The following is an 18,413-nucleotide window of genomic DNA, read 5'->3' as shown; positions in this document are numbered from 1 at the left end:
AGAAAGAAAGAAAGAAAGAAAGAAAGAAAGAAAGAAAGAAAGAAAGAAAGAAAGAAAGAAAAACTAGTTTTGTTTTGCTTTATCTGCTTTTTCACTGAAAGATGCTAGGGTGAGGGGTGAGCCTGGGAAGATAGATGTAGGCCCAGATCATGAGGAACCTTTAAAAATTTAGAGTTTGTAATGCTTTTTTTTTTTTTAAGATTTTATTTATTTACTTGACAGAGAGAGACAGAGCAAGAGAGGGAACGCAAGCAGGAGGAGTGGGAGAGGGAGAAGCAGGCCTCCCGCTGAGCAGGGAGCCCGACGCGGGGCTCGATCCCAGTTCTCTGGGATCATTCATGACCTGAGCTGAAGGCTGACGCTTAACAAGTGAGTCACAGGCGCCCCTGTAATGCTTTTCAAAGAAGAGGGTGTCCTAAATAAAGAAGTTCAGTTCTGGGGCGCCTGGGTGGCTCAGTTGGTTAAGCGGCTGCCTTTGGCTCAGATCATGATCTCAGGATCCTGGGATTGAGCCCCACATCGGGCTCCTTGCTTGGCAGAGAGCCTGCTTCTCCCTCTCCCTCTGTCTGCCACTCTGCCTACTTGTGCTCTCTCTCTCTGTTAAATAAATAAATAAAAATCTTAAAAAAAAAAAAAGTTCAGTTCTACTTTCTAAGACAAATGTAATATCAAATTTTCTCTTCTTTCCCCTTTGACTTTTTTTTTTCAAATAATCTCTTAACTTCCTTCCTATCTTCTTTTCACAAATGCATACCCAGTGTTACATGCCAGACCCTTGGGAACCATTGGTGGGTAAGCCTCACCCCTATTTATAGAGCAGAGATGAAATGAATTGGAATTGGAATTGTATAAAATCCCTACTTTGTTCAGTGAGTCTTTCTATTATTTTAGAATAGAGAGAAGCTTTGTGATTTTCTCAAATGCTGTGGACAGACTGAGGAGGATCGAGAGCAATTAAAAGAGAGGGGGGTCACAGTTTCTTCATCAAATACACTGCAAGGGGAAAAAGACATGGAGGGAGAACTTAGGGATGACAAGATACTTCAGAGACTGCAATGTCTGGATCTTACTTGGTTCCTGACTCAAACAATCAAAGTAAAAAAAAGTAAAATTTAGGGACCCCTGGGTGGCTCAGTCAGTTAAATGTCCAAATCTTGGTTTCGGCTCAGGTCAAGAACTCAGGGTCATGGGATCCAGCTCCACAGCGGGCTCCACACTCCACACGGAGTCTGCTTGAGATCCTCTCCCTCTGCCCTGCCCCCCCCTCATGCTCACACTTTCTTTCTCTCTCTGAAAAAAAATAAATTTTTAATTTAAAATATTTTTAAATTTTTTTAAAAAGTAAAATTTATAATATTTTATAGTCCCCTGGATAGTTGAAAACTGGGTATTTAATGATGTTAGGGACTTACTGTTAATTATTTTAAATTTGATAATGGTATTGTATTATTGGTTTTTTTGTTTTAATTTTTTTTAAGTCCCTCACTGTCAAGAGAATGCAAAGACAAGACACAGACTGGAAGAAAATACTTGCAAAACACATATCCGATAAATGAATGTTATCCAAAATATACATACAAACAACACTTAAAACTCAAAAGTAAAAAAAGAGAACGCATTCTGATTTTAAAATGTGCAAAAGATTTGAACAGAACAGACCCTTCACCAAAGAAGATATACAGATGGAAAGTAAGCACATGAAAATATGTTCAACATCATATGTCATTAGAGAATTGCAAATTAAAACAACAGTGAGACACCACCACCCACCTATCAGAATAGCCAAAATCAAGAACACTGACAACATCAATGTTGCTGAGGAGCAGTAGGAACTCTCATTTATTGCTGCTGGGAATGCAAAATGGTACGGTCACTTCAAAAGACAACTTTTTCACAAAAGTTTAGTTTTTCACAAAACTAAAAGGTTCTTACCATATGACCCAGCAATCTCTTTCCTTGGTATTTATTCAAATGAATTGAAAACATATGTCCACACGAAACCTGCACAATGGTGTTTATAGCAGCCTTATTCATAATTGCCAAAACTTGGAAGCAACCAAGATGTCCTTCAGCAAACGGAGGTACATCCAGACAGTGGAATATTTATTATTTAGCACTAAAAAGAAATGAGCTATTAAGCCATAAACAAACATGACAAAAACTGAAATGGGTATTACTAAGCAAAAGAAGCCAATCTGAAAAGGCTACATACTATATGATTCCAACTCTATAACATTCAGGGAAAGGCAAAACTATGGAGAAAATAAAAAGATTAGTGGTCGCTGGGAGTCAGGGGAGAAGGAGGGATAAAAGGGCAGAACACAGAGGATTTTTAGAGCAGTGAAAATATTCTGAATGATCGACAAGTGTGGCTATCTGAACCCCCCCTCTGAGCCCCAGTACTTAGCACCTATGAGTGGCTTAGAATTTCTGTCACTAACCTTTACTTTGCCAGACTAGAAACCAAACCACTCTGCCTTTCAAAGCCTCTGTTGACAGTGGTCCACTGTTTCAAAGCAAAAATAAATAAATAAATAAATAAATAATGAAAGGATGATAGATTATGCAAAGGAAGTTGTTCATTGATTCTCTTTAATGTATGTGTGGAAACATGCAAATGAGGTTCTCTGGAGTGAGAAAAAGAAATTCATTAGCCAGCTATGCCTTGACAAACATCTCCTGCAAGAATTTCTAACTCTGTGCTGATGTTCTCTGAATTTATATTCACTGCACAACCTTCTGATTTTTCATGGGATTCTACTAAGAAGTTACAAATAAAAACAAAAGGCTTAACCAGTTGCCCTAAGTGACTCAGTCCCCTTGGTAGTTACCTTTTCCCGTTCAATATTAGTAAATCGCTCTTTTGCTTCCCTAATCTCCTGAAAGCCTGTGTTCAGAACAAGTTTACCAAAATCTGATCACCCATCAGCAAACTAATAAACTTAAGCTTTAGGACTGGGGAAGGTAGGGAATCAGTCCATGGAGCTGAGCTGGAACTACCAGGAGAACTGCAACCCTATGGCTGAGTCATCACTTCAGGGGTAACTAGACAACTCCCCTGCCCACACATTCTTGGCCACATCCCTCCCACTAGGGAAAGAGTTAGAAACTGTAACCAAGTAATCAAGAAGCAGCCTTACTTACCCAGATCCCATTATGCTCAAGCATAGTAAGGGTTTGAGACAGTGAGCCTAGCCACGTTGGCGAAAGGAGTTCTGAAGCAAAAAGGACAGTCTGTGGGTCCCTGGGCCCTGATGCTGGCAGAGACATTCCCAGGGACTGACTCTCTTCTTCAGCCACCTTGGATTTAAGGAGGAGATGGGAAAGAACTACAATAATTGGAACCTGCACTCTCCCGCAGAACAAGCTGTGAAAAGTCAGACAGACTAGGTTGTTCAGTTCAAAGCACACTCCCTCCTTAACCCACCCCCTACCTCCCTCCATCCCACCAACTAAACGAAAAAGAGGCAGAGGCCTTTTTCTGTTCTCACTTGTAATCTATGTGGTACAACATGATTCTTCGAACCACAACTACCCAGGCCTGCATGGTTAGAAAACTACTTCTTGCCCCCTCAGGAACCTGGCCGGGGCGCAGGCTGCTGCGGGACGGGACGCCAGGTGGCCAGAGGCGAGGCGGGGAGGGCCCATGGTGCGTCATAGGGAAGTGGGAGTGCAGATCCTTCAGCAAGGCACCTCGCACTGTAGGGAGAACCAATGAACCTTCCCTCAGAGAAGGGGTGGGGGGGGGAAGAAAGTGAGCCTCGCGCAGAGGAGACCCAGAGAGGAAGTCTTGACTTGTCACCTAAGAAAAATATACGGTGCGCTTAGCATGAGCACTCCCCAGGCAGGAAGTGTAGTTAAAGAAGAGTTTGGAGAACATTCTGTCACCTGGTTCGGAGGGGGCTCAAGAGTGCGGACAGAGAGGAGCACGCGTCAGTGAGCGTGAGGCGGGTGCGCCAACAGGCGCAGGTGAGTGAGGAGGCTGGAGTGTGAAGGGCTCACAGAGGTCTCTCTTCAGAGAGGAGGAGGTGGGCAGAGGGAAAGAGGGAAGAGCCCGAAAAGGGAGAGGGAGGGAGGAAGAGAAGGAAGGGGAGACAGAGGCCGGGCTCCGCAAGGTTGGGGATGTTGGAGCAGAGGTCAACGCGGACCCAGGGCTGCGGAGGGACGCCGAGGAGGGCGCGCCCCCTAGCGGCCCAGCCGCGCCATTGCCCTGCCGCTCAGGCCTTAAAGCCCCGCCCCCGTCCCGTGCGCACTTTGGCGCCGGCTTCCCTTTTGTCGCGCGGCCCCATCGTTCCGGCCGTGGTGCGCGGGCGGGAAGTTTACGCGGACGGACCGTGCCGGCGATGGGCGCGGGGTGAGTGGGGTTGGCCGGGGACCTCGGGCAGCCCTTCGTTGCTTGTTGGAGCTGCAGGGGAAGGGGTCAGGGGTGGGGAACGACGCGGAGCCGGCGCCCGGCCTTCCCGCCGCCCCGCGCCGTCTGTGCGGCGCCAGTTCCGGGCCCTGCTCCCGGCCTCCCCTCCCTCTGTAGCTCGGGGTCGTGGGCCCCGCGTGAACACCGCGATTTCGGCCCCTGCGCGGGCCCTCTTCGTTCCCTCTTCCCGTAAGACTTCCAGATCTCAGTTTTTGTTTTGGACTGATTTTAAGGTAAAAATCCACCCCCCAGTTGCGATTCAAATGCAGGAGTGCTGTATTTCCAGGCTGGAGGTTTCGAGATGAAGTTGTACCAGAGAGCTCAGGAGGCACTCCTCAGGGCAAGGGAAGTCAGGCTGGCAGAAACCTAAGGGTAGGTAAGGACCCTAACGTGAATGGCCGGGCCCCCAGAAACCCTAGAAATTCGAGTGGAATCATGCTCCGAGAGCGAAACTGCTGAGAAGACATTCTTTACGACTGAGCTAATTGTCACCTGCAGGGAAGAATTGTAAACGTGTACTTAGGTGACTTAGCATTAAGGCCAAGACAGGTGGCTGTTGTTGAGAAAGATGGCCCGTAATTGTCTTAAGCATTATATGTAAACAGTACTTTAAATAGTACTTATGGGAAAAGGGGGAGAATTAGCCCAAGTGAGAGATACGTCATGTTCTCAAAAAATTGCTGGACTGTGGTGGGCACGGATTTTTTTTTTTTTTTAAATCCGGCCTAGAGTGCTTGAGTAAATCATCCTTCAAGAACATGCAGATTCCTCTTTTAATTCTGTACTTACAACTGAAGTAATGGTTTCCCATGATTTTATCACTGTTACGAGGGTGGATGAACACAAATGCATCAGCCAGCTCTAGAGGTGTTTGCAGAGAAGGCGAGACTGCCAGCCATGGGCACCCATTCACAGCGGATTTCAGGGGCCAGAAATGCTTTCTTGTACGAGATCTAAATCTGTGTATACTCTTTCCCAGTCTCCTTGAAAAGTTGAGGAAGTACTTCCCATGATCCGCAACTTTTTTTTTTTTTAGAGAGAGGGAGAGAGAGCCAGTGCATGCAGTGCGGAGAGGCAGAGGGAGAGAACTCAGGAGGCACTCATCAGGGCTAGGGAAGTCAGGCTGCCAGAAACCTAAGGGTAGGTAAGGACCCAACATGAATGGTGGGCCCCTAGAAATTTGAATGGAATCCCGCTCAGAGTGAAACTGCTGAGAATGGTATGCAGGCTCCACGCATGGAGCCTCCTGCAGGGCTGTCTCACAACCCTGAGATCATGACCTGAGGCAAAATCAATAGTCCCCCCCCCCCCCCCCCAACCTACAGAGCCACCCAGGTGCTCCTCCCCAGCTTTCTTTTCTTTTTTTTTTCCTAAAGATTTGTTTATTAGAGCACAGGTGTGCACACACATGCACATGGGGGGCAAGAGGGAGAGGGAGTCTTAAGCAGACTCTCTACTGAGCATGAAGCCCAATGTGGGGCTTGATCTCACGACCCCAGAACACAAACTGAGCCAAAACCAAGAGTCTGAGGCTTAACCGACTGCACCACCCAGGTGTCCCTTCCTATGCAGAAATGGGAGTACCATGTGAGCTGGATAAACTCTATATGTGGGCAGAGACATAGGAGTTCCTAGTTATCTGCTTGAATGAGGAGGAGAGAAGGAAATGTGTTTCTGGTGTCCAGAGTTAAAATTCATCCTGTGTTTTGCCAAAGAATTAATGTTCTGTCTGGTGACTAAGGGTAGTTAATTAGTCATTATCAAATATTTGTCAAGCACATACCCTGTGCCAGTTACTGTGATAGGTTCTGGGGAGACATTGCTGGGCACAGTCTGACACAGTCCCTGCCCTTAGTGAGCTTATGGTCTAATGTAGTATAGTTGGACCAATATTATACAGGGCCTCACTTCTTGAACAGCACAGCTAGGACCGAGAAAGAAAATAAAAAAGACTGAGAAGATGAAGTAGTACCAAGCTGATACACTTAAGCCCATACATTTGACACTAGAAGAAACCCACAGGCTCTGAGAACCTGTTGAGTTTGACTTTGGACACAGTTTTAACAAGCTCGGTTACCTGGCTTTCTAGCCCATAGTAGCCAAGAAGAAGCAAATTAAGAGAGAGGGAGGATGATTATAGGGAATTACTGAGTTAAGTAGGATGCAAGCTGATGGGCTAAAAATTAATCATAAAAAGGAGGCACCAAAACAGCACAACAGCCTGGATCCCTTGAATACAAGGCATTGTTTCTGTGTATATTCTACATAATCCCTGTTTTATGGGACCTTAATGGTAATTATGTAGAAAAGGGTTAAAGGGGAAACAGAGTTAGCAAATTAAACTGGATTTTTTTTTTTGTTCTAGACCTTTTCTAGTCTTTATTAATGCCTGAACTCATTTTCTTGGAGCATCTCTCCAGAACAGTGTTCTGCAGCACACAATGCTGGTGTGAAAACAAAACAAAAAAAACCCATGAGAGTAGCAAGGTGCTAGGCAGTATTGGTGTTTAGAGTGGTGATACCAGGTCATCATAAGAGTAGATTATGTTTCGCATGGTGTTTAATGAGGCAGAAAAGAGGGATACACATTTTAATTTTGTCTATCAAAATGGCTAAACATTTTAGAATTTTAAAGAGTCTGGAAAAGTAATTTATATTCCTCATTTAATCTTTATTGATGTTAGATACATGAGGCATTACTGTATTTGAAATATATCTCAGGCCACTATGTGGTAAAAAGGCTTTTCCTACTTTACTTGAGTCCCTGACCTTGGTTTATAACCTTGCTTCCATGAACCATTATGTTCTGAGTTCCCAACAGCCTATTTACAAATGGAATTTTAGAATATCATACATTTGCAGTTGGATACTTCACTGAAACAAGCAGTCTGGCCACTGTTAGGTGTTTTTGAAGTTCCAAAGAAGAAATTAGCAAGCATTTAATTTCTAACCAGTTTTGTCCATCCAGAGTCTTCCCTAATTGTATATATGCAATATGAGTTTTATGAAGGTGTAATTAGTATATACATACAATGCTGTGACCTCCTTTTCTCAGTTACTGGCACTTTATAAATATATTTCTCATATTTACGTACGTGTCTTTTATTTATAGCTGTTATATCAATAGACCGTAGTTTGCTTATTAACAAAGTAGCAGCAAGCTGTGTCCCCATGAGCAGGTCTGTGTATCTGAAATTTTTTCTTTATTTTTAAGAACAGAAATGTTTTCTTCATGCTAATTCTCAATCCATAATTTTAAAGAACTCTGTTTTCTCCATTCTGCATATTGACTTTTTAAAAAGGATTTTATTTAGGGCGCCTGGGTGGCTCAGTTGGTTAAGCGACTGCCTTCGGCTCAGGTCATGATCCTGGAGTCCCGGGATCGAGTCCCGCATCGGGCTCCCTGCTCAGCAGGGAGTCTGCTTCTCCCTCTGACCCTCCCCCCTCTCATGTGCTCTCTCTCATTCTCTCTCTCTCAAATAAATAAAATCTTTAAAAAAAAAAAAAAAGGATTTTATTTATTTATTTAGAGAGAGAGAGAGAGCCTGAGCTGGGGGAGGGACAGAGGGAGAGGATCTCAAGCCGACTCTGTGCTAAGCATGGAGCCCGATGTGGGCCTAGATCCCAGGATCCTGAGATCATGACCTGAGCCAAAACCAAGTCAGACGCTTAACCAACTGAGCCACCCAGGCGCCCCTCTGCATATGGACTTTTATACACAATTTCATGGGATAACGTCAGCTGTCCTACATACTGTTTAATTTTATTCTTTTCCCTCACAATGAAAGCATTGTTGCCTGCTTTTGTCATGCATAATGATTTGTAGTTTTGTCTAATTTGGGTTATGACTCTACTAGCCCTTTCATTTTTACATTTTACATTCATTTTACATTATACATTCATAAAAAAGGGCACCAAGCAACAAGATAATTAAATAAACACACAACTACTGCTGTATTGATTAAGAGAGTGATAGTGCCCAAAAAGAATGGATTGCTTGTCAAAAAGCACCATCACAGGAGGGCACAGCATTGTATGTATATACTAATTACACCTTCATAAAACTCATATTGCATATATACAATTAGGGAAGACTCTGGATGGACAAAACTGGTTAGAAATTAAATATGACAGCTAGAAATGTTTGTTCATAAGTTGTTGGAGAGGTGATGTAGGAATGTTTGTTATATTAAGCTGTATAAACTTTGAAATTATGAAAGTCAAGAGTTACCTGAATTTAATATCTTTTTTAATAGAAATACATGGTCCTTGGAGCATGTGGGTCGTTGCTTGCTTCCCTCCTTCTGAATTCTCTGCAGTTTTGCCTTTACCTCAACTTAAATGAGGTTTGCCTTCACGGGTGGGGAAAAAAAACGTTTTTCTCTCTGTAACATGTAAAGACCTAATCATATTTATTTTCTACAGCATTTCTCTCTTTCTAGCTGTCTTTTTGCGCTCTGATTGGGAACATTGGGATCATTTTCATCATGCCAACAGTGGTGGTAATGGACGTATCCCTTTCCATGACCCGACCTGTGTCGATCGAGGGGTCTGAGGAGTATCAGCGTAAGCACCTAGCAGCCCATGGTTTGACGATGCTGTTTGAGCACATGGCCACAAATTACAAGCTTGAGTTTACAGCCCTGGTGGTTTTTTCATCACTCTGGGAGCTGATGGTTCCCTTCACAAGAGATTACAACACCCTTCAGGTACAAAAAGGAATGAGTTATTGTATGTACAGGGCCCAGATTTTTAGGAAGGAAAACAGTGTTATCATATCGCACGGAGTATTTAGAACTTGGACTTTTTTTTTTTTTTTTTTTAAGATTTATCCATTTATTTGGGGGAGGAGGGGAGGAGCAGAGGGAGAGAGAAAGTCAAAGCAGACTTCTTGCTGAGCACTGAGCCCAGTGATCTCACAACCCTGAGATCACGACCTGAGCCAAAACCAAGAGTCAGATGGTCAGCTGACTGTGCCACCCCAGCGCCCAGTAGAACTTGAACTTATTTAACGTTAAGTCTGTGGGTATAATATCTGAGTATAGCTATAAAACAAAGTTTCACAACCAGTAGGCCTTATGCCTTTGGTAGAGCTTTGAGTTCAAGCTCTGAGTTGTTACCTTATTTTCTTCTCTCGGTTTTCTGGAATTTTCTGTGGAAAGGAGAGCATGTCAGGATGTAGTTCCCCATTCCCTAAAATTCAAGGTCTTTAAGTTCAATACTTTATTCTTTTCTATTTTCTTATAAAACTTGAGATGAAAAACAGCCCTTCCTTACCAAAACCTTTATTCTAGAGTAAATCAAAATTATATTTCCTCTCCAATAAATAGCCTTTGATTGATTTACAGATGCTAAGAAATTATAATTTTTAAACCTCAGTTGATAGGTATTAGTTCAAAAGGTGTTATCTGTGATATGCCAGAGAATTTACTTCCTGACAACATCTCTAAATCAATATTTCCAGCACTACCTCGTAATAGTAAGTGTGGAATTAAAACAGTTTAATACTTGCTGGGCAGGTTAGAGATCCGGGATCAGTGTAGTTTGATTTTTTAAATGTACATAATAAAATTTTGTTAAATCATTTCTTTTACTGTCTCACCTTTTTTTTCTGCTACAAGCTTTTTTTAAAAATTGCACTGGATTTCTTGTAAATGAATAGTAAACTAAGGATTTTGGATGTTCAGCAGTTCTGAAATTGAGAGACTTGCTATCTGAGTCGTTCAGAGTAGTGGTTAAGACCAGGTGTCCTGGAGTCCGATTGACGGGGGTTAAATCTAGATTCTGACACCTCCAGGCCTGTGACCTGGGAAAGTTACCTCATCATTCTGTACCTTTGTTTCCTTGTTTTAAAAATAGTTTAATAATCTATACCTTACAGAGTGTTGAGATAACTAAATTCATGTTAAGTGCCTAGGTTGGTGTTTAGAATATAGTTAGTACTCAATAATTTTTGTCTTTTTTTTTTTTTTTTTTATGTGTTTAAAAGTCCTTCATTTTAGTTACTTTCTTCAGGGTTCCCTTACAAAGCTAGGAACTTGGTGGACCATTCACTCTCACTTGATAAGAGAATGGAATAAAGGATGCTCCTAATTGTCCTTTGTGGTTGAGGAAGCTGGTTTTACCATTTTTCTTTGAGAAAATATGCTTTTGGGCTCTCAGAAGCACAATGTCCCCTGTGTAACATTCATGCTTTGAGCAGTTTATGTTGTTTTCTAATAACAACAGTAAAAAATAATGAGCAATTTTATCTTTTATTCAATCAGGAAGCACTAAGTAATATGGATGATTATGATAAAACCTGCTTGGAATCTGCATTAGTTGGTGTTTGCAATATTGTTCAGCAAGAATGGGGTGGTGCGATTCCTTGCCAGGTAATGATCAATTCCTTTTCATTGCCCTAAGTTAAAACCATTAACCACTGAGGTGATTTGATTTTCTTTAGGCTCTGACACAGCACGCATTGTAATTTCTATAAACTACATTATACATTATTGGTATCTTTTTAAAAGAAGGCACTAAGTCAACACTAATATGCTCAGAAAACACAATTATGCCTTAAGGAAAGCATTCTCTTAGCAAATTGGCTTATTGCAAACTAATATTGTTTGTATAAAACACGAAGGGCTCACAGTAGAATTTTAGAACACTCCCTGGAAGGGGTAATTATAATTTTGAGTGATAGAATTATAAACATCAGTATATGATAGTCTGTCTTCATTATCTTAATGTAGCATTTACTTAGCAAACATTTAACCATCTCAACTGAGTTTTCTAAAAAGTGATGCGTATGAATGTCATGTATTCTGTTGCCCTTTACTTTGGGTCCACAATAGGTCCACATTAGCAAATCAGAACAGAGTATTAGAATAAAAAGAGAATTGGAAGTTTACTATAAGCAGGCATACCTTGGAGATATTGTAGGTTCGGTTCAGACTATCAGAATAAAGCTAACATTGCATAAAGTGAGTCAGTTGAAGTTTTTGGTTTCCCAGTACGTAAAAAATTGTTTACACTATACTGTAGTCTAGTAAGTGTATGATAGCATTATGTGTAAAAGAAAATGTCCGTACCTTAATTAAAAAATACTTTATTGCTAAAATGCTAACCAACATCTGAACTTTGAGCAAGTCATAATCACTGGCCACAGAGCCCCATAACAAAGATAATAATAATGAAAAAGTTCAAAATATTGCAAGAATTACCCCAATGTGAAAGAGACACAAAGTGAGCAAATACTGTTAGAAACATAGTACCGATAAACTTGCTCAGGGCAGGGCTGCCATAGATCTTCAATTTGTAAAAACTGCAATATCTGTGATTATATTGCAACAAAGCACAAAAGCAAATATGCTTGTGCTTTGAGAAGTGGTAGTACATTTTAAAGGAGAAAACAGAAAAATCGCTAAAAGGAAAATTAGGGTAATCTACAATAGGAGTCAGCAAGCTTTTTCTGTATTTTAGGTTTTGCAGATGTTTGTAACAACTTCTCAATTCCACTATCATAGCATGAAAGCAGCCATAGATAATAAGTAAATAAATGACGTGGCTGTGTTTTCATAAAACTTTATTTACAAAAACGGGGGTGGGCTACGGAGTATGCTTTTTTTGTTACATGGTCCAGCACAGGTTCTTCAGTAGCGCCAGTGGCATCACTGGTATTTATTTTTTAACGAAAAATAAGATTGTGGCTGCCTGGGGGTGAGGGAAGGGTAGGGAATTGACTGAAATGAAGCACAAGGGAAACTGGGACAGGACTGGTCTTTATCTTGATTGTAGAAGTGGTTGCTCACTGAATGTAGTTGTTGGAACTCCTAGAACTGTATACTAAGAAGGATGAATTTTATTGCATGTAAATTATATCTCAGTAAACCTGACTTTCAAGTTTGTTTTTTTCTGACTACAAAACCACCTGTTTTACAGAGTATGAACTCATGGGTTAATGAAGACCCTGAGCTGCTACTAAAAGGTGAAATCATTTTAATAAATGCCATAAATGCCTTTTGATCACTTTCTTTTCAGAAATAAAAATGTTTGGCACCTTCATTAAACATTATTTATTTGGTAAATCTGTGCATACAGAATATCTAATGTCCTAAGAATATATTGAATAAATGAAATTTTGTTGTCAGTATCTTCTGAACTGGAAGCTAGCGGGTAGCAGTTTCCTTTGCTGCTGCTTCAGTCGTTTTAGAGACGAAATTCAGAAAATATGTAACAAGCAAGATCTTGTGCACCACACAGCCCTCTGCCTTTTAATATTTTTTTCTTCCTTTACAAAAGGAAGAATCTGAATTTGAGATGTCCTATACCCTGAGGGCCTGGGGCTGGGCCTGGATCAACTTAGGTTTGCTTGATGAGTTTTGGAGTGAACCAGGTCCAAACACTGTACTAAAAGTAGAAGTTATTAGTGATTGTTTTTATATTCAGTTACTATCAAATAGATTTGTTTTAATGTGGAATTTTGTTAATCAAGGTTTCAGACAGCTGGACTATGTCTTCATTATCTGAGTAAAGTCTGTCTCATTTTGACATTACGTGAAATATTTCATCACAAAGTATCTGAAAAAAGTAGAGGCAGAAGTAAATCATTATATAGCAGTTGTTCGTGTAAGAGGAAATTGCCTTATATAGTCAATTGAGTATCTTCCCCAAAAATGACATCTCTCCAGGGGACTGCCGTTGAGCATTCTTGGGCTTTAGAAATAAGTGCCAATCTTGGTACTTCACATGGTGCTGTCACCTAACACTGCCTTATGGCCTATTATTATCAAATTACAAGGCTAGGGTAGGAAGAGCAAAAATACTACTACTCTGGAACGCTTGGAATATCTACCACCCCATAGGATCACTGAGGCAATGAGGAAGAAAAATAATTTGTAACTACCATCCATTGTTGGTATATTTTGAAGGTTTTTTCAGATTACAGGTTGATTAAGAATGTATTTTAAAGGTCTTTTATTTTTTTAAGTTTTTGGTTGTTTTTTTTTTTTTTTGAGAGAGAGAGAGACAGAGATAGTGACAGAGAGCACGAGCGGGGAGGAGAGGGAGAAGCAGGCTCCTCGCTGAGCAAGGAGCCCGACGCGGGGCTTGATCCCAGGACCCTGGGACTATGACCCAAGCCAAAGGCAGACACTTAACCAACAGAGCCACCCAGGCACCCCTAAAGGTCTTACACATGTACATTTTTTAGAGTGGGGGAGGGACAGAGGGAGAGAGAGAATCTTAAGCAGGCTTCATGCCCAGTATGGAGCCAGACAGAGGGCTCAGTTTCATGACCCTGAGATCATGACCTGAGCTGAAATCAAGAGTCAGATACTTAACTGACTGAGCCACCCAGGCACCCCTACAAATACATTTTTAAAGCAGTTGTCATTTTAATTGACCAGGGATAGAGTTTGTCATCTTTGAAAATAGTGTTAAGGTTTGGACTTCTGTGCTGATACTTCCTAGGGTCACATGTAAAATAGATCCACATGTCATTCTTGACATCCAGTGCCTTAGGTGCCAACTCTATCTAAAAGAGTCAGGGTTCTAGTTTTAATACAATTAAATAAAAATTGGTTATGATTTTAAGTGTTCATAGGTAGGTACTATTTTTTAGGTTTAATTAGATAAAATACAGAAAAGTGCATAGATCTTAAGTACATAGTTCACTGAGTTTTGACAGATGCATACACCTATGTAGCCACTACTCCAGTTAAGATCTAGCACATTTCCATTACCCAACAGTTTTTTTCACCTTTCCCTTTCTAGTCTATATCCCCCTACACCCCACAGCTCTGGTCTGATTTATCTTAGCTTTGTTGTACCTGTTGTAGAACTTCATATAAATAGAATCATACAGTGTGTCATCTTTCACTTGACCAAATGTTTTTGAGATTTATTCACCTTATTGCTTGTCTCCCTGCAGAGGTGGGTTTTTCAGGGTAAATGCCATTAGGGAGAAGTGAGACCACTTTAAATAAATATGTGATTTCATGTACAAATCTCTCACTCTGTGCAAACAGGTTGTTCTGGTGACAGATGGCTGTCTTGGCATTGGTAGAGGTTCACTGCGGCATTCGCTAGCTACTCACAGTCAACGAAGCGAGAGCAACAGGTTTCCACTCCCTTTTCCTTTCCCATCTAAGTTATACATCATGTGCATGGCAAATTTGGAGGAGGTAATACTGAGTTCTCTTTAGTTCGATTAGATACATTTTAGGACTTTATTTTTAGTATATTCCATTAGTGTTGTATATACTATAACATTGAACTCCACTGGTTTCAGCTGAGGCTAATCACTAAATTTGGAAGGACTCTAGGTCTCAAATGCTCTTTGAAGATTCAGAGTGTTGTCCACCTCTGGTAACCTAGCTGGCTGGAGTTATTATCCATCCTGCTTCCCACAAAGACTTTTCAGATGCATAAGAGTTAAAATGTTCTTTTTGGTGTTAGGCATTTACCTCATTTAGGAATTCTTATGTCCATTGCACCAGAAATATTGACAGAGATGTGCTTGAACTTTTTTGGTAAAGTAACACTATTCTGATGTATGTTTTATTAAACTCTACTTCCTGGTTTTCCCATTTATTTGGGGGAGTTACTTAACCTTTCTTCACCTCAGGTTTCATATCTGTGAAATGTAGATAATGATGGTTCTCACCTAAAAGATGTTAGAAACACTTTGGAGGGAAGATAGTGTGTAAATACCAACTGTGGTCACCTCTGAGAATCTTTGCAAAACTACTTCTGAGTAAAATAGCTCTACTGGTATCATTTTATATAGCATTCCTCTTGGTAACGTTGAATCAAAATTGTTATAGTTATTTTCCCCTCAGGTTGTTAAAAAAAAAAGTCATCTCTGTTATTTATTGCCTGTATTATTTTGACGGGTGTGACCTCGGTGTGCTGATAATAATCTGGCATTGTGTGCCACTTTAAAAGGGTCATCTGTTATGCTTTGTAGCTTCAGAGCACTGACTCCTTGGATTGCCTTGAACGTCTCATAGATTTAAACAATGGTGAAGGGCAGATTTTTACTATTGATGGCCCCCTGTGCTTGAAAAATGTACAGTCTATGTTTGGGTGAGTATAGACTTAGAGCTTTTTTGCCTTCTTACAATCTGTTACTATAATTTGATATTCAGCTATAAGATCTATTTCACTATTTCTAATTGTTGTCATTTCATTTTCCCCGAGTTGCACAATTTTCAGGTAAAATGATTGGTAGTAGTGATTTTTAAAAGTTCATTCCCTTTTAAATTAAGCATGACTAAATCAATAATGCCTGTAGATACTGACTTCCTACAATGACTCAGCAGTTTCAAAAGATTAACTTGCTTTTGGGCTTTTCAGAATTGAAATTTCCTCACCAAAAATGTCAGATTTTGTTCTATTTCACAAATGGTCAGAAGATAGTTTTAGAGTTGACTTGAAGGGAAAATAAACTTAGCATCTTGAAGAAATTACTTGAAAAAAATGATATGTATCATATAAATACTCTTCTTACAACAATTAATCATCATATTCTAGAAAACTGATAGATCTGGCGTATACACCTTTCCATGCTGTTCTCAAGTGCGGCCACCTAACCGCTGATGTGCAGGTCTTCCCCAGACCAGAGCCTTTTGTTGTAGATGAGGAAATCGATCCCATCCCTAAAGTCATCAACACAGGTAATGTGTTTTTTAATTTTCTTCTTAGTTCTTTTGTTATCTTTACTTTCTTGTAACTTCTGACTTTTTCACTATCTAGGAGGGTTGAAAAGAAAGGTAAATTCTGATACTAGGGTCCTGTTGTCATCACCAGTATATACATTCTGGATGGGAGGAGGCATTGCCAAAAGGGTGGCAGGCTTGTGGTCTTTCATGGTGAGGTCATGAGTTAATCTCCAATCCTAGATAACTATAGCCACAAATTACTAGAGTTGGAAATCATGACCAGATTCACTAGCCATGAAATCCCTGAAGTAATTCTTAATGGAGATTGGTTAGCATGATAATTAAGATCATCTGTGAAGAGCTAGCTTCTAGACTTGGCTGTGTGATTCTTCCTGTGTGATCCTGGACAAGTCCCTTCCTCTCATTCTGATTGGCTAGGTGAGTGGAATCTCTAGATGAGTCATGGTCTCTCTAAGGTCTCCGCTCTGATATACCATATCCCTCGAGCGCTGCTGCTTGTATTTTGACTAAAAGAAAGAGACATGCTACTGCTTTTCCCTGGTTCATGCTGGAGGTGTTGTGCTTAGCTGAGATTGGCAAAGTGAGTCAGAAGTCACAAGGAAGAGTGGAGAGGAGAGTTGTCTCCAGTTGGTGGGTGGACCCCTTGGGTGGTGGGCACACATTCAGCCGTCACTGTTTCAGTCATCGTTGCATCTTCAGGGCCTAGCACAGCGTCTGATGCTTAGTAGGTGTTTACTAGGTAAATGTCTAGTCAACCAATGATTAGAATTAAGTGCACGGTAAATGTTCATTTCACTCACGGGTGCACAGATTTGTAAGAGTCTGAGAGTGAAGAGCTGTGCAAAGGCTTTTTATTTTTTGTGCCTTTAGACCCTGGCTGTCTGGAAGTCGGACACCCATCTCTTTCATGGTAACTGCTGCAGTGTGTTAAGCTGTGCCAAATGTTTTGTTGCCTTCAGACCAACTAGATTCTACTTCCCAACCTTTTTTTTTTTTTTTTAAAGATTTTATTTATTTATTTATTGGAGAGCGAGCAAGAGAGAAACAGCATGAGAGAGGAGAGGGTCAGAGGGAGAAGCAGGCTCCCCGCCGAGCCGGGAACCCGATGTGGGACTCGATCCCAGGACCCCGGGATCATGACCTGAGCCGAAGGCAGTCGCTCAACCAACTGAGCCACCCAGGCGCCCCCCAACCTTTTTTGATGCGTAACTTTGAATAGGTCCTTTCTTTTCCATATAAACTTTTAGTCCAAGATCATTGTCATAGCTTATACTTACACCACTTTGAAATGCAGCCCTTTTGTTACTCAAATGAAAAATACATAATTGCTTATGCTGACTCATTTGTTATTCAGCTAAAGAAGGTAATGGCAGTAAATCTCCAGAGAAGCAGATTTCCTGACGTATCAAAAGTACAGTGTACTCACCATGACCCTGATATTTTTAAAAATCGCTTTGAGAAGGGCGCCTGGGTGGCTCAGTCGGTTAAGCATCTGCCTTTGGTTCAGGTCACAATCCCAGGGTCCTGGGATCAAGCCCCACAGGCTCCCTGTTCAGCGGGGAGCCTGCTTCTCTCTCTCCCTCAGCATGCCACTCCCCTGCTTGTACTCTTTCTGTCAAATGAATAAATAAAATCTTTTTTAAAAAATTGAGAATATGAGGATGTCTGTGCCTGGAAGAAAGACTGAAAAACAATTCAATAAAATATTAATAGATGTTTCTTTTGATGGTGAATAATGAGTGACTTTATTTTTCTTCTTTACAATATTTAGTGTTTTCCAAGTTTTTCTATTTATTTAATCAGAAAATAAACTTCTAAAAAGTACTTTGGGATAAAACTTTTATTTTTTACCTATTAGGTTTCCAACAAGTACTCTGGGTCTTTAATGCAGCTTCTATAAAGCAGAGAAATCATTGTCATATTTAGACTGCTACCTTGGGCTTATAGAGAATGTATTTCTTTCTCATGGAAATATTTTGCTTTACGGGTCCAAGGACGGCTGCTCCCCCTGCAAGGATGGAGTGGTGGAAGTGCTTGACTCTGACGCCCCCTGCTGACCTGAACATCCCTGACTAAACAGAGGGATTGGATCTTTAAGCTTTTGCCTTGGCTGGGGACCTAGCCTCATAAAAATAAAGTCTAACTGATTTGTTTTATTATAACTTAAATCATTAAATGAAAGGCAGTTATTCTTGTTTCCTGAGCTGTTTAAAATGCAAATTATGAGTCATCCAGAGAAACTTCTAATAACCTTCCTTGTCACATCTGAATTGCTCACCTAAACACTGTATTTGTGAAACTTAGTACATAGAAAATAATGTACTTCCCTATCCATT

At 40.8% G+C, this 18,413-nt stretch overlaps 1 protein-coding gene across 3 annotated transcripts in view; it reads left to right on the top strand.

Moving 5' to 3' along the window:
- Positions 1-3,910: 3,910 nt before the first annotated feature.
- The window catches only part of INTS14 (integrator complex subunit 14), a 31,749-nt gene continuing 17,246 nt past the window's right edge, over positions 3,911-18,413 (top strand). For 2 of the 3 annotated variants that reach the window (XM_021693785.1, XM_021693786.2), the window contains exons 1-6: positions 3,927-3,969; positions 8,837-9,120; positions 10,678-10,785; positions 14,422-14,577; positions 15,363-15,481; positions 15,929-16,071. In XM_021693785.1, coding sequence (XP_021549460.1) covers positions 8,899-9,120; positions 10,678-10,785; positions 14,422-14,577; positions 15,363-15,481; positions 15,929-16,071 — 748 coding nt within the window. In that variant the 5' untranslated portion in view covers positions 3,927-3,969; positions 8,837-8,898. Of the gene's footprint in view, positions 3,970-8,836; positions 9,121-10,677; positions 10,786-14,421; positions 14,578-15,362; positions 15,482-15,928; positions 16,072-18,413 lie in introns of all 3 variants that reach the window. The other variant, XM_021693787.2, reaches the window with a different exon arrangement.

Source organism: Neomonachus schauinslandi, chromosome 9 (genome assembly GCF_002201575.2).
Source record: "Neomonachus schauinslandi chromosome 9, ASM220157v2, whole genome shotgun sequence".
Lineage (NCBI taxonomy): Eukaryota > Metazoa > Chordata > Mammalia > Carnivora > Phocidae > Neomonachus > Neomonachus schauinslandi.
This window is presented reverse-complemented; position numbering and strand designations above follow the sequence as displayed.